Source organism: Mustela nigripes, chromosome 2 (assembly GCF_022355385.1).
Source record: "Mustela nigripes isolate SB6536 chromosome 2, MUSNIG.SB6536, whole genome shotgun sequence".
NCBI classification, from domain to species: Eukaryota; Metazoa; Chordata; class Mammalia; order Carnivora; family Mustelidae; genus Mustela; species Mustela nigripes.
In genome coordinates, this window is record NC_081558.1 from 66,255,915 (window position 1) to 66,269,706 (window position 13,792).

At 37.2% G+C, this 13,792-nt stretch overlaps 1 protein-coding gene across 2 annotated transcripts in view; it reads right to left on the minus strand.

The window, feature by feature from the left end:
- Positions 1-3,616: 3,616 nt before the first annotated feature.
- The window catches only part of PDCD6IP (programmed cell death 6 interacting protein), an 82,310-nt gene continuing 72,134 nt past the window's right edge, over positions 3,617-13,792 (minus strand). For both annotated transcript variants that reach the window (XM_059390616.1, XM_059390617.1), the window contains exons 16-18: positions 9,432-9,555; positions 8,133-8,323; positions 3,617-7,219 (exon numbers count right to left, since the gene is read on the minus strand). In XM_059390616.1, coding sequence (XP_059246599.1) covers positions 7,045-7,219; positions 8,133-8,323; positions 9,432-9,555 — 490 coding nt within the window. In that variant the 3' untranslated portion in view covers positions 3,617-7,044. The remainder of the gene's footprint in view (positions 7,220-8,132; positions 8,324-9,431; positions 9,556-13,792) is intronic.

Genomic DNA, 13,792 nt, shown 5'->3' on the forward strand with positions numbered 1-13,792 from the left:
TGCTCACGAGATAAGCTAGGGCATGTCGTATATTCCGTATGACCCAGGGAGCCCAAAGAGGAAACTACCTGTTCATAGACCAGACTGAGTGTAACTCATTATTGCTTCTGTAATAAATGACCACAAACTTAGTGACTTCAGACAACATAAATTAAGGGCACCTTGGTGGCTCAGTTGCTAAGCATCTGCCTTCCACTCAAGTCATGATCCCAGGGTTCTGGGATTAAGCCCCCACATCAGGTTCCCTGCTCAACAGGAAGGCTGCTTCTCGGTCTCCCACTCCCCCTGCTCGTGTTCCCTCTCGCTGTCTCTCTGTCAAATAAATAAATAAGGTATTTTTTTAAAAGACAACACAAACTAGTAATCTTAAAGTTCTTGAGATCAGAAGTCCAAAATAAGATTCACTGAGCTACAGTCGAGGTGTTGGTGGAACAGTGTCCCCTCTGTCAACTCTGGGGGGGGAATGTTTCCTCTCCTTTTCCTATTTCTAGAGGCTGCAGCTTTCCTTGGTTCACGTTCCCCTGGCCCCATCTTCAAAGCCAGCAGGGTTGATGGAGTCGAGTCGTTCGCAGGCTGCCATCCGTTTCTCTCTTGCCTGTCTCCCTCATTTCACTTTTAAGGCAACCTGTGATTACACGGGGCCCACTGGTAATTTAGGATCAAGTACCTATTTTAAGGTCAGCAGAGTAGCAACCTTAATTCTACCTACAACCTTAATTCTCCCACTTTGCAGCCTAATATACTCATGGGTCCTGAGGAATAAGACAGAGACATGTTTGGGAGATCATTATGCTGTTACCACAAAGTAATATTAAATGTGCTTATGTTCTGTTCTTTTAGGTGCAGTTTATTTTCTGTGCTCCAATGTTAGAAAGTTTTCTTGCTGAGTAAGTTAGGAGTCTGAAATACAAATACTGTCAAAAATTGTGAGATCTACTCTGGGTAATTATGAAAACTCATAAAACATAATGGGATTAGAGATTAGTGATTGTTCAAGACGTCATTAGTGCAAATAATGCCAGGTGTATCTGCCCTTCAAACAAAGTCGTGAAGTTTCCAGCTAAAAAGGCAGTCTTTGGTCTTTATGAAAGAAAGGAAGCCAAGGCAGATTTTGGTTTTAGATACAACTGTCACAGTTCACTGCCTCCCTTCCACAGAAGGTCACATCACATCTGCTGCTGGGAGTTGATAAACCTAAAGACAATTTAAACTCTGTGCATGCTGGTAGCAGACACTGTCTCCAAGGAAGGAAACTGGATGACACATTGTTTTATCACATGCCTTTTCTTACCTCTTGTAATTTACACCACGTGTATATACTTCCTCCAAAAGTACACTAAATTTTAAAAGAACATGTGATGCAGCCCAGTCTATTGTGCTGGGTGGTGAAGGCTGAAGGGTGTTCTTCTTTATCCCTTCTCCTAGGTTCTGGTAGAAAGAGAAGGCATTGGCCCTTCACAGGGGTCCCTTGTCTGGGATCAGGTGCTTACTGATAACAGAAAAGCCACAAGACTGGAAGCACTAGGGGATCTGAACATCCACAAGATCAAACATCCTAAATGGTCAAAGGCCACCCCAAGATGAAAAAAGGAGGAGCCAGCTCTGCCGTGTTAATGTATTTTGTAAACTGAGTAATATAAAACTGAAGAGAAACACAAACAAAACGCAAAGCCCAATCATTAAAATCCAGAGAGGATGCCTACTGTAAAAACAATAGTGCATTAACAATAGCAATCTAAATCCTGTTTATAAAAAATTTTAAAAGACAAGACTTGGCTGGGGGTGGTGTGGTAAGAAAAGTCTTTTTTTTTTTTTTAAAGATTTTATTTATTTATTTGACAGAGAGAGATCACAAGTAGGCAGAGAGGCAGGCAGAGAGAGAGAGAGAGAGGGAAGCAGGCTCCCTGCTGAGCAAAGAGCCCGATGCGGGACTCGATCCCAGGACCCTGAGATCATGACCTGAGCCAAAGGCAATGGCTTAACCCATTGAGCCACCCAGGCGCCCAGAAAAGTCTTAATGTTCCAAATAACTAGAAGAGAGAAAACATAATCCAACCAATTAAAGACAAGAAAAGGAAACAGAGAAGACAAAATATACCAAACAAAATGATCAAAAGATCATATAATTACAATTTTAACAAAGTTGCAAGTGAAACTTTCCTAATCAATTATCCACCAAAAAAAAAAAAAAAAAAAAAAAATCTGACTGGATCCAGTAACTATATCTAAACACCTGTAACTAAGGCAAGCACACACAATTTAGAAATTTTGCTAATGCATCCAAAAAGAACACAATGGTGGCAATTTTAGTAACAAAAGATATTACAAGGTGGAAAAGAACAGTCATTTCATGTTCACAACAGACATAATTAACATGAATATGAACACATGACTTCAAAATACATAAAGAGAGTTAAAAATACAGTAAAACTGAAAAGTAAATTAAATGGTAACGGACGTGAGCCTGTTCACCTGTACCACTTGAGTGTTCATTAGTTGAAAAGGAGGACGAAGCAACTTTTAAACGCGAAGGGAAGAGGATCAGGAGCCACAGAACTGACAGAAGCCAGGGTCCCTTGTAGGCGGGATGCTAAGGCAGACACTCAGGATGTGCCTGGACTGATTATCTACACAGGGGAGCCTGGCAGCCAATGGGGACACTGATTGGCAGTAGCCTGAGGCTCTCTGGTGCACAGGCTCTGGGAAAGCTGAAGCCTGCTCCCTGCAGTTCCTAAGCCAGCCCCTGCTCCCTGCAGTTCCTAAGCCAGCCCCCTGCGCCGTGCTGAAATAAATGCTGAAGCCACCCCAGCACACGAAACTGCTCCTTTCCCTTTAGACTGCAGCACAACCCAAGCACCAGGCACTGGCCTCTCACTGCAGACATCAATGTGTCCAAGCCCCTAGTGTGAACTCTGTACTCTCCAACACAGATGCCAGATAACTAAAAACAGAAGTCAGATTTAACTATGTCCAGTTGATGTATTTAAAATTTATATAATAGGGATTCAGACTATTGATTCATTCCTGGAGCCAGCTTGTTCAACAAATTTGGAAGACATACAGCATCAACACATTTTCAGATAAATTGTGCATTGTGACCTATATAATAAAAGAGTTGCATCTGACCTTAAAACATGGAAGAAGTAGAAACAAAATGTTTTAAAAGACGAACACATTTCAATATATTTAAGAATAAAACATGAACACAATTCACCACCTCCCTTTTCCTAACCAACTGAATAATATGCCATACATTTTCAAAAATTAACCCCCCAAGAAATGACACCTGAAAAGATTCCTCATAGACCTGCACCCCTGAAACAAATAATACGTTATATGTTAATTTAAACACACACACACACATAAAATTACAATAGGTTTTGCTTGTTTGAAAAAAAAAAAAAAAAGAACTGGGGCAAATCACAACTAATGAAAAACATAGTCCATCCATGGATCAAGTATGGGGCTGACCACTGTAAGAAAACACTTAAACACAGTCTCACGCATTTAGTCAGAGTGGGTATTTTTTTATTTCCCAAACCACCATCTGTCAAACTGCAGAAACTATAAAGCTGAAGGATAAACACTTCAAATAAGAATTCATACTCCAAGGAAGTAAGAATCTTTCAACTTTTATTTCTAGGATACATTCATCTGGAACCTTTATGTTGCTTTACAATTTTCCCCCTAAGAGAAATGAATACAATAAAAATATAAACCAACTACCCGCAGTGTTTTTAACCAGAAAAGAATCTAAAATCTCTGGTGTGATAATATAGGATTTTTTTTAAAAAATATAAACTTCATACCAGAAATAAAGCCTGAATATTCTCTTTTTCTTTAAAAATATAATTTTTCCCTCTTAGCTCTTCCAGGTAAATCTTATAATCAGCCATTTAGTTCTACAATCTATTTTTATACTAGTAATTTTAACACTATAGCAGTTTTTCCCTACTTTGCATCCTGTTCTGAAGTGTGAATCAACTAATAATTGCAGAAGTGTTTACAAAGAGAGAATGAGAGAGATGCCACTAGGTTGTAGCAAGATTCTTCAAGATATACCAATCATTAAAAGAAAAAAAAAATCCCCATTAGCAAACTGCAACCTACTGAACAAACTACATTTTATCATGTTTATGAAATTAGAAAATGTGTATAAAGCACTTTTGCAAACTTTGTAAAGCTCTAATGGAAACATTTTTAAAATCTGTTTTAACTAGAAAGGCTGCTGACTGGGATAGAGTGTCAGGGACAGAAGGTTCTGTGAAATCTTGTTCTTTTTTTCTGTTAACTACTTGCATTTGTGGAAGGAGGGATTATAAACTGCAAAGAAACCAGGGTTATGGGTACAAGAATGTCTCATAAAGACTGACTGGTTTGCAGTGACATATAACTGTTCCTCTCAACTGAGAATAAAAATCAAAGGACATGGGAGCAAACCAATACTTTACACCAGACTGAGAAGTCAAGCTATTTGTCTCCAACTAGGAACAAGAAATAGGAGAAGTGAGGCTTTTCCCCCACTTCTGACTAGCTCCTCCATGCAGAGCTTCATTACCTGCAGTCCTTTTAAAAACAGTATTCCAAACCCAAACTTAAATTAAGGTCTGGGAATGGTTTCTTTAGTTTAGGAAAATTATCAAAAAGTCTAATTATAAACATAGGTAACAAAATACCTAAACCAGAGTTGACACCTTCCTACCTCGAGATAAATACCATTGTCCATAACACCTTTTTAGGGTATTCTGTGGAATATAAGAAGTTAAACAAAGGACAAAAAAGTTTGATAACAAACATAATCCCAGTGGGGGCTTCCTTGTTTGTTAGAATGCAAAACAGACTAACAGAAACTTCTTACCATGAGCTACCCTAATGAAACTAGAAACGCTATGAGGACAGCCCCAGCAAGGACGGGCTGCAGAAATCTGATCATCTGTACCCAGACAAAGGTGACCAAAACAACACATCCACAGTTACCTAAAGATGAGTGAGCTGACCAGAGAGTGGGTCTGCATTACTGTGTAAAAAAGTCTTTGAGCGAGTCAGGATGATGGAAGAGGCTGCCACTTGGGGCTTTGGAGCCTCCTTTCTAACAGTTTCTGAATAATTTTCCCATGGATCTCTAGGAGCAGGCCTAGCTTAGCACATAGAATGGGCTAAGTGGCCTTATAACCTCTTTTGCCCCTCTGATGCTCTTACTCTTCTTAGTGCCTTCTTTCCCCAAGAGAATATTCAGGCCAATTTGTTTTTTGTTTTTTTCTGCATTAGTAAGAATAAACTAGCAATTTGGAATACCCCTAACTCTGAGTATCTCCTGTTAGTATAGGATACCATGAATAATAAGAATAATAAGAATGTAGAACTTTAATGCCTTTTACATAAGTGTCAAAAAAGCCTATGTCATAGTTTGATGATTCCACATTAATAAAATTTAGCTATGATATGTAAAAAACTACTTTTGCCAAGGTTTTAACTATTGGACTTTAAACCAATTTCAATATTCCATGGAAAGGTCATTTGTAACATGCCTTCATGTTTTCTACGTACAACAGCAAAGTAAGATTTTTTTAAATGTACATATAATTTTTAACCAATGCACTCCCTTTTACAATCACACCTCCAGTCCAACATTTAAAATATAAAACCAAAATGTCAATGAAAAGAACAGTGGACCAAATGACAGTATTATTTAAATGTAACAATAATGCAAGAAAAGGTGAGCATCAAAACTTAGAAAATAAACATAAACAGATTCATTGGAAATCTGCTCATATGCCTGATGTGTTCAGAAATGAACCTCACACAAAACAAATCCCACTATTAGACAACTCATACATTTCTCTTTTACTCACTCCATGATGCATGTCTCACTATTTTTACTGAGGTTTATACAGTGATTAATTATCCTAACAGCAGAGCTTAATATTAAATATACAGCCTATTCCAGAATTGGCATATGCTCCCAACAATTGTTTTGTACGCTCCCTGAATTATAAAATAGTCTAATATTTTAGGAGCATAAAATGAAAGGGTTTAGATTGACTCAGATACATTGTGCATTAAATGTTCCTAGGTTAAGAGAGTAAGGTGGAAAAAAGGAATAGAAGGGTACAGCAAATTTTCTTTAAACAATTCCATTACATTAGACAGTACTGTCAATGATATGTATATATTTTAAATAGGTTATGAAAAAAAGGGAAAAAATTATCAGAATTTGTTTCAATTTCTTGGAGAGGATAATAAAACTTTAAATATACATATTTATTTGTATATTTATTTGAATAATCTTTGGTAGCAATTGTGTTTCTTCCACATTATAGGACTTTTCAAAATAAATGTCAAAATTAATTTACTAATCAGCAATGAAAGATAAATTATGGTATCATTCTTTTGGTTTTCCTATAAAACTGAAATATTAACTTGCACTAATCATGCACTTAAACACAGTTATCTGTTTAACTTATGTACATATAAAATGAGAGACTAATACCAGAAAGAAATTAGACAGTAATGAGAATCAATGACAAAACATAACAATGACAACTGTTCTGAAGTAATTTATTTTTAAATTATAAGATTTACAACGCTTTGATTATGCAAAATAGTATAATGGAAATTAAACCAAACTGATAAACCAAAAGAGAAAGAAAACTTAGTTTTCTTGAATATCAGTACTTAAACCATCATTGTAAGTATCTGATGTCCCAACCACATCTTACGTAGACATAAGTATAATAATTTCAAACGTTTCACTTGTGGGTTTAATTTCTCATTTTCAACTTTTATGCGCTGAAATGTAATTCATTTCAAATCCTATTATACCTATTATAGTGTTTATACTGCAACAGCAGCATCTCTCAGTGTGCAATCAAATGTGGAACTGGGGCACAGTTTTTAGCTTTCAGCCACAGACAGAAATTATACACTGTGTTCAGTATAACAGAGTACATTATATTAACCAGAACATAGAGTTTAGTACACTTATTGCAGGGTTGGTACTTCTTTCCCTTTGAACTGAACCAGCTGAGCTTCTGAGCTGACATATTACTGCTGTGGATAGTAAGACTGCTGTGGGGGCTGAGGGAAGGGGTATGAAGGCTGCTGGGGTCCTGGGTATGGAGCCTGTCCAGGGCTCTGGTGATACACTGGCGGATATGGCATATTATACTGGCCGTATGCATAAGGATTGTAGCCCATGGGCATGGGCATTTGGCAATACCTGATGAAAAGAAAACAAACAAAGGGATTGGTAAATCAAATACTGGAAAATGAAATGTAACAATTATTCTAAAACCAAGTTTTTTTCAAGAAAGTCATTCTTCTCTTTCTCAGTCTAGCAGAGAAAACTAGGGAGATAAAAACAGCTATTTCAAGGTCTTATTAGAAAAAAAGTGTTCCTATTTGTTAATACTTGAGATAAAAGAATATCGAGTATTTAACACTATCCAGAAAATAATACTGTAATGGAAATAAGACTAAATATTAAACTATTAACAAACAATAAAAATTAAAACCCTTAATTTTAATGTACCAACCTAAGGACCTTCCTGATTCACAAGACTCAATACTCACTGTAATGCACATAAATTCACTGTTAACAAAGTTTTAATATTTGGAAGACAGAATATACTTACAAAGCAAAGTCTGGAGCACATCTTAAGAGGTAGTCAAATGTCTGGATTTTTAAGATTAAAAAATTATCACAAAGAAAGATGTTCTTTAAGAAAGCACATGCCGTAATTAGAGTCGTGTTCAACAGTCTGTCAGAATGCCAGTATTTCAAAGTACGGGTACATAAGCAAGGCCTTATTAGTCTTGCTAAGTTCAGAAAAGGTGCCTATCTGTTTATCACCAAAATAAAGACGACCAAGGAAACACATTCCACATCCCATACAGAAGAGATTTAAGATGAACCCAGCATGTAAAAACTAAAAACATAAATAAGCCTGGGAAATAGCCATTCAATTGCTCAAATAAGTGCCTGTAAAATTATTTTCGTTTCTGTGTAAGCTGACAATGCAGATTATTCATTCATGACACCTCCATTAGAGAAGGGGTAACCCTGTTTTTAAAAGTCTAACCAGAGCTAGAAACATTAATCAATTCATTCAGATATTCAGTTGCAGCCTTACCCGGGATATCCTGGATAGGTAGGATATGGGGGTCCCTGGGCCTGTGGAGGGGGAGCTGCTGAACCAGGAGTGTGTGACGGAGCTGGCGGGGCGGTCCCTGTCCCCACTGGAGCTGGAGCAGTGGCAGGAGGAGCTCGATTTGCCGGAAGCACAGGAGGTGGAGGCCGGGCTGGGGGTTGGGGCTTAGCAGGCTATAAGAAAAAGTCAACATTGACTACAAAATGTTTTATGTTGCTGTCAAATTACTGTAAGTGAGGGTATATGAGAAACTCTAGAATCCAACCAAATATATTTCTAGTTTCCATTTTTAAATGTTGACTTGTTGCTCTAGAAATGTAACAAGTTGAAGAATAATTCTCCAATTTCAGGAAACTGCACAGCTACTGCTCTGTTCCTAATGCCTAATCATTTCTGTAGCTCATTACTGCTCCCATCAATGGTTAGACTTTTGAGATAGGAGGAAGGAGCAAGTCAGGTACAGTTTATTACTGTAATCTCCTCCTAGCCACATTTTTTATGCAAACATTTTCAAACACTCGAAAACTTAAAAGAACAGTATAATAAATATAGTATTTACCAATTAAATTCAGTAATTATTAACATTTGGTCATGTTTGCTTTATCTGTAGTTATATCCATATATTTATCTACCTAAATGTTTGCGGAACCATGTGAAAGGAAGTTGCAAACCTCATGACACCAGCCCTAAAGACTGTCATACAAGTCCTAATATTCTCCTACATAATCAAAATACCATTTCACTCTAAGAAAATGAACAGTTACTTCCTAATGTCATTGAGAATCCACTCCACATTCAAGTTTTCCTATTTATCACCAAAAAAAGCTCTTAAAGGAATTTTTGTAAACCAAGATCCAATCGAGGTTCATGTACTACATGATTATTATGAATCTTTCCTCTTTTAAACCAGAATGTCCCACACCTATTTTTTTTCTCTCCATGACATTCACTTTTAGAAAAGACAAAGTGCCTCAGAATGCCCCAGTTCTGGATTTGTCCAATTATTTCCTAATGGCACAATTTAACTTCTTATTTTGTAACAATGTATTTGCTATAAACTGAGAGGTGGTTCTAAAGACCTGGTAAGATTCAAGTTGAACCTTTTTGGCAAGAATTCATGAGTGATGCTGAATCCCTTATATTGCAAAACATCAAAAGGTTGGTCAATCTGATGAAAACTGGTAACCACCAGATCTTCACAATATAAAGCATGTTTCATCCTTCACAGCAAGCAAGCACTAATGTAAAACTTCCATTTACAAACTGTGGTTGCTTACTGACCGGCATGGTTCTTGGTGCTGGCGTTGGAGGAGCTGGCACATGTCCCCCAGCTGGGGAAGACTGATACGCAGGTGTAGGAATTGACGGAGCACTAGGTTCCCTGGCAATGCTTTGTTGCAAGTCCCTTATTAAAGACAGAAGTGTTAGGAATTAACACAATTTTAAAAAACAACATATATAAAATACCAGATCCGTTTTTTTCATAGTTTTTTTAAATTTAAACTCAATTAATTAACATATAGTGTATTACTACCATCAGGGGAAGAGTTCAGTGATTCATCAACCTTATATAACACCAAGTGCTCATTGTATCATGTGCCCTCCTTAATGCCCATCACCCATTACCCCATCCTCCCAAATCCCTCTCCCCATCAGTAACCCTCAATTTGTTTCCTATGATTAAGAGTCTCTTCTTTGGGGAGGGTATGTGCTATGGTGAGTGCTATGAAATGTGTAAGCCTGATGATTCACAGACATGTACCACTGGAGCAAATAACAGATTACATGTTAATTTTAAAAAGAAAGAGTCCCTTGTGGTTTGTTTCCCTCTCTGATTTCAACTTATTTTATTTTTCCCTCCTTTCCCCTATGCTCCTCTGTCTTGTTTCTTCAATTCCATGTATGAGTGAGATCATATGATATATGACAATTGTCTTTCTGATTGATTTATTTCACTCTGCATAATACCCTCTTAGTTACATCCACGCCATTGCAAACACCAACATTTCAATTTTGATGGCTGAGTAGTAGTCCATTGTAGACAGATACCACATCTTTATCCATTCATCTGTTGATGGACATCTAGGTTCTTTCCATAGTTTGGCTATGGTGGACATTGCTGCTGGGGTGCAGGTGCCCCTTCAGGTCACTACATTTGTACCTTTGGGGTAAGGGTCATAAGGTGCTCTATTTACAACTTTTTGAGGAACCTTATTGTTTTCCAGACTGGCTGTACGAGTCTGCATTCTCACATGCATCCTCACCAACATCTGTTATTTCCTGATTGTTAATTTTAGACATGACTGGTGTGAGATGAATACCAGATCTTTTTAAATTTTTTCTTCTCTTCATATAGGAAACAGAAAATAGACTCAAAACAATGATGGTATTTTAAAATATACTTCATTTCTGTTCTTGACTAGAACGAACTCAAATATTTTTTCCTACTATTTAAAAAAATAAAATTAGTTCTTTTTCTATTTCTGAAGACTAGGAAAAGATCAGAGATTAGTTATAGCTAGAGTAAGGAACATGTCAAACTTGGCAGGCAGTCCTAAAAGACTGCCCACTCACTATTAAGAAGTCACCCCTAGATGGAAACTCCTAATATACTGGCCTATCTAAAAGTTATCAGAATACCACAACTGTACACAGTCAGCCAGGTGTTTCATACTAGTGTTTTAGGAAACAAAACAACAAGTGAAAAATCTAACCTATTCAAACCATTATGCAAATTTCTTGGTGAAAATTTTCTGAAGATATTCAAAGAAATGCAGCACTGAGATATTTTATGTTAAAAGATAACCCTAACATCTATAACTAAGGTAAATGCATGACAGACTGTTAAAAGGACTATTAAAATAGAGTATTAAATTTTAGGAAAATAATTTAAAGTCCCCTCCAACAGTAAACTGAAATCCATCCCAAAATCTCACTAACCAAAACCCTAAGGTAAAATGCACTCTATGAAACACATGGTATTGACCAATTCTATCTGAACTGAGTCATATACACAAAAAAGTAAATATGGCAAGCCCCAGCATGTTCGCAACAGCACCTGATGTCCTGACGTAACAATTAACTGCAACTCCCAAAGTCCCCACCAGACCACACTTTCACCACTACCAAAACAGGGTCCCAGTTAGAAGATAAATTAGTAAATCTCTATATAAAGAAAGCTAATACACACTCATCAAGAAACCAAAACTACAGAGCAGCTGGGTGGCCCAGTCGGTTAAGCATCTGCATTCGGGGCTCAGGTCATGATCCCAAGGTCCTGGGATCCAGCCCAGCATCAGGCTCTCCACTCAGTGGCAAATCTGTTTCTCCCACTAACCCTCCCTCTCCCTCTGTGATCTCTCTCTCGCTCGCTCGCTCAAATAAATAAAATCTTTAAAGGGCACCTGGGTGGCTCAGTGGGTTAAGCCTCTGCCTTCAGCTCAGGTCATGATCTCAGGGTCCTGGGATCGAGTCCTGCATCAGGCTCTCTGCTCATCGGAGAGCCTGCTTCCCCCTGCTTCCTCTGCCTGCCTCTCTGACTACTTGTGATTTCTCTCTCTGTGTGTCAAATAAATAAATAAAATCTTTTAAAAAAAAAGGGGGGGGAGGCAAAAATAATTCTTTAACATTTGTAAGTTTGTAATAACTGCTCACAACATAAATTAGAAGTTTTTAATCAATATTAAAATTCAAAAAGTTCTGATTTTTTAAATATTTGTGTGTATATTTCATATATACAAATATGTTTAATCATATTTAATATCTAATACTTCCATTATAATGGTTTATATAATTATAATTGATGAGATACTTGAGTATATTACAAATGTAATATCTAACATATGTGATTATATTATAAAGCCTTAACATAATACTTTTCTTTATCTTTGATAAACTCCAGAGATAGCTGCAATAAATAATATACTTACAGGACAACGGAGAATTTCCTAGCCACTTAGTAATAATTATATAACTCAGAGCTATTAAATCATGAGACGAATAACATAAAAAAGCAAAAACATATGAAATAAAACCCCACCAGTATTTCACTGCCAAAACCATCATTACTGACATTAGTTTCAAATCACTAGTGAAAAGAAGGTAAAGTTTAGAGAAAAATATTTATTCTTTTTGCACACTGAATATAAAGAAGACATATTAGTCATGAGGAAAATGAAAATTAAAACCACAATGAAATAACACTACACATCTACCAAAACAGCCAACTCTCATTCACAGCTGGAAGAAATATAAATTAGTACAACCACTTTGGAAAACCGAAAGCTTCAACTAAAGCTCCATATACATACACCTTCTCACCTAGCAATTTCACTATTAGATATATATCCAACAGTACTGCATGTATTTGCTCACCAAAAGCAGGACCCAGAACTAGCCCATATGACTATTAAACACCTGAAATGGGGCTAGTGTGAACTGAGATGTGCTGTAAGTGGAAATTACACACCAAATCGCTAAGACTTACTCCGAAAAAAGTAGTATGTCGTACATATATTTATGATTATGTTTAAATTATAATATTTTGGATATACCAGCCTAAACAAAATATATTTGGGGGGGGATTTTGTGAGGGTTTTTTTAAAGATTTTATTTATTTATTTGACGGGGGGGGGGCAACTGAGCAGGGGGAGTAGCAGAGGGAAAGGGAGACGGAGAGGGAGAAGCAGGCTCTCTCCCAAGCAGGGAGCCCAATGCAGGGCTTGATCCTGGAACCCCTGGATCATGACCTGAGCTGAAGGCAAACGCTTAACCAACTGAGCTACCCAACAAAATACATTTTTGAAAATTTAAATTATAAAATGTGGCTACTGGAAATTTTAAACTGCATACATGGCTGCATAGTACTTTCACCATACAGACAAAGCTTTATTTCACTAGCCCTGGACATTTGGTTTGCTTCTATTCTTTTACTGCTACAGCAAAACTGGGGAATCAGATTTTAGAACATTCATCCTCACACTCATCATAATACAGTAGCTAAAACTATATACTATTCCAACACCCAACAGAATATGTATGTAACTTATAGCACATTTACACAATGAAATGCACCCAAATATGAAAATTAAATATCTACTATACACGACTATACGGATGAGTCTCACAAACGCAATGCTGCCTATAAACCAGATACCAAAGAGTGCATGTGACTCCAGATACACAGTGCAAAACAGGAGAAACTAGTCCATACTCTCACAGTAAGGATAATGGCTGCTCTGGGAAAATGGTTAACTGAGTAGATGTGTGGATGAGGCTTCTGTGGCTGACAATGTCCTGTGAACTGACCCAAGTGTTCAGTGCATGACTACACTGTTTGTGAAGAGTCAGTAAGATATGCACTTATGCATACTTTCTCAAAAGATTTTATTTAGAGGCGCCTGGGTGGCTCAGTGGATTAAAGCCTCTCCCTTCGGCTCAGGTCATGATCCCAGGTCCTGGGATGGAGCCCCACATGTTCTCTGCTCAGCAGGGAGCCTGCTTTTCCCCCTCTCTCTCTGCCTGCCTCTCTGCCTGCTTGTGATCTCTCTGTCAAATAAATAAATAAAATCTTAAAAAAAAAAAGATTTTATTTATCTATTTGGGAGATAAATAAAATAAAATAAATTTTATTTATCTATTTG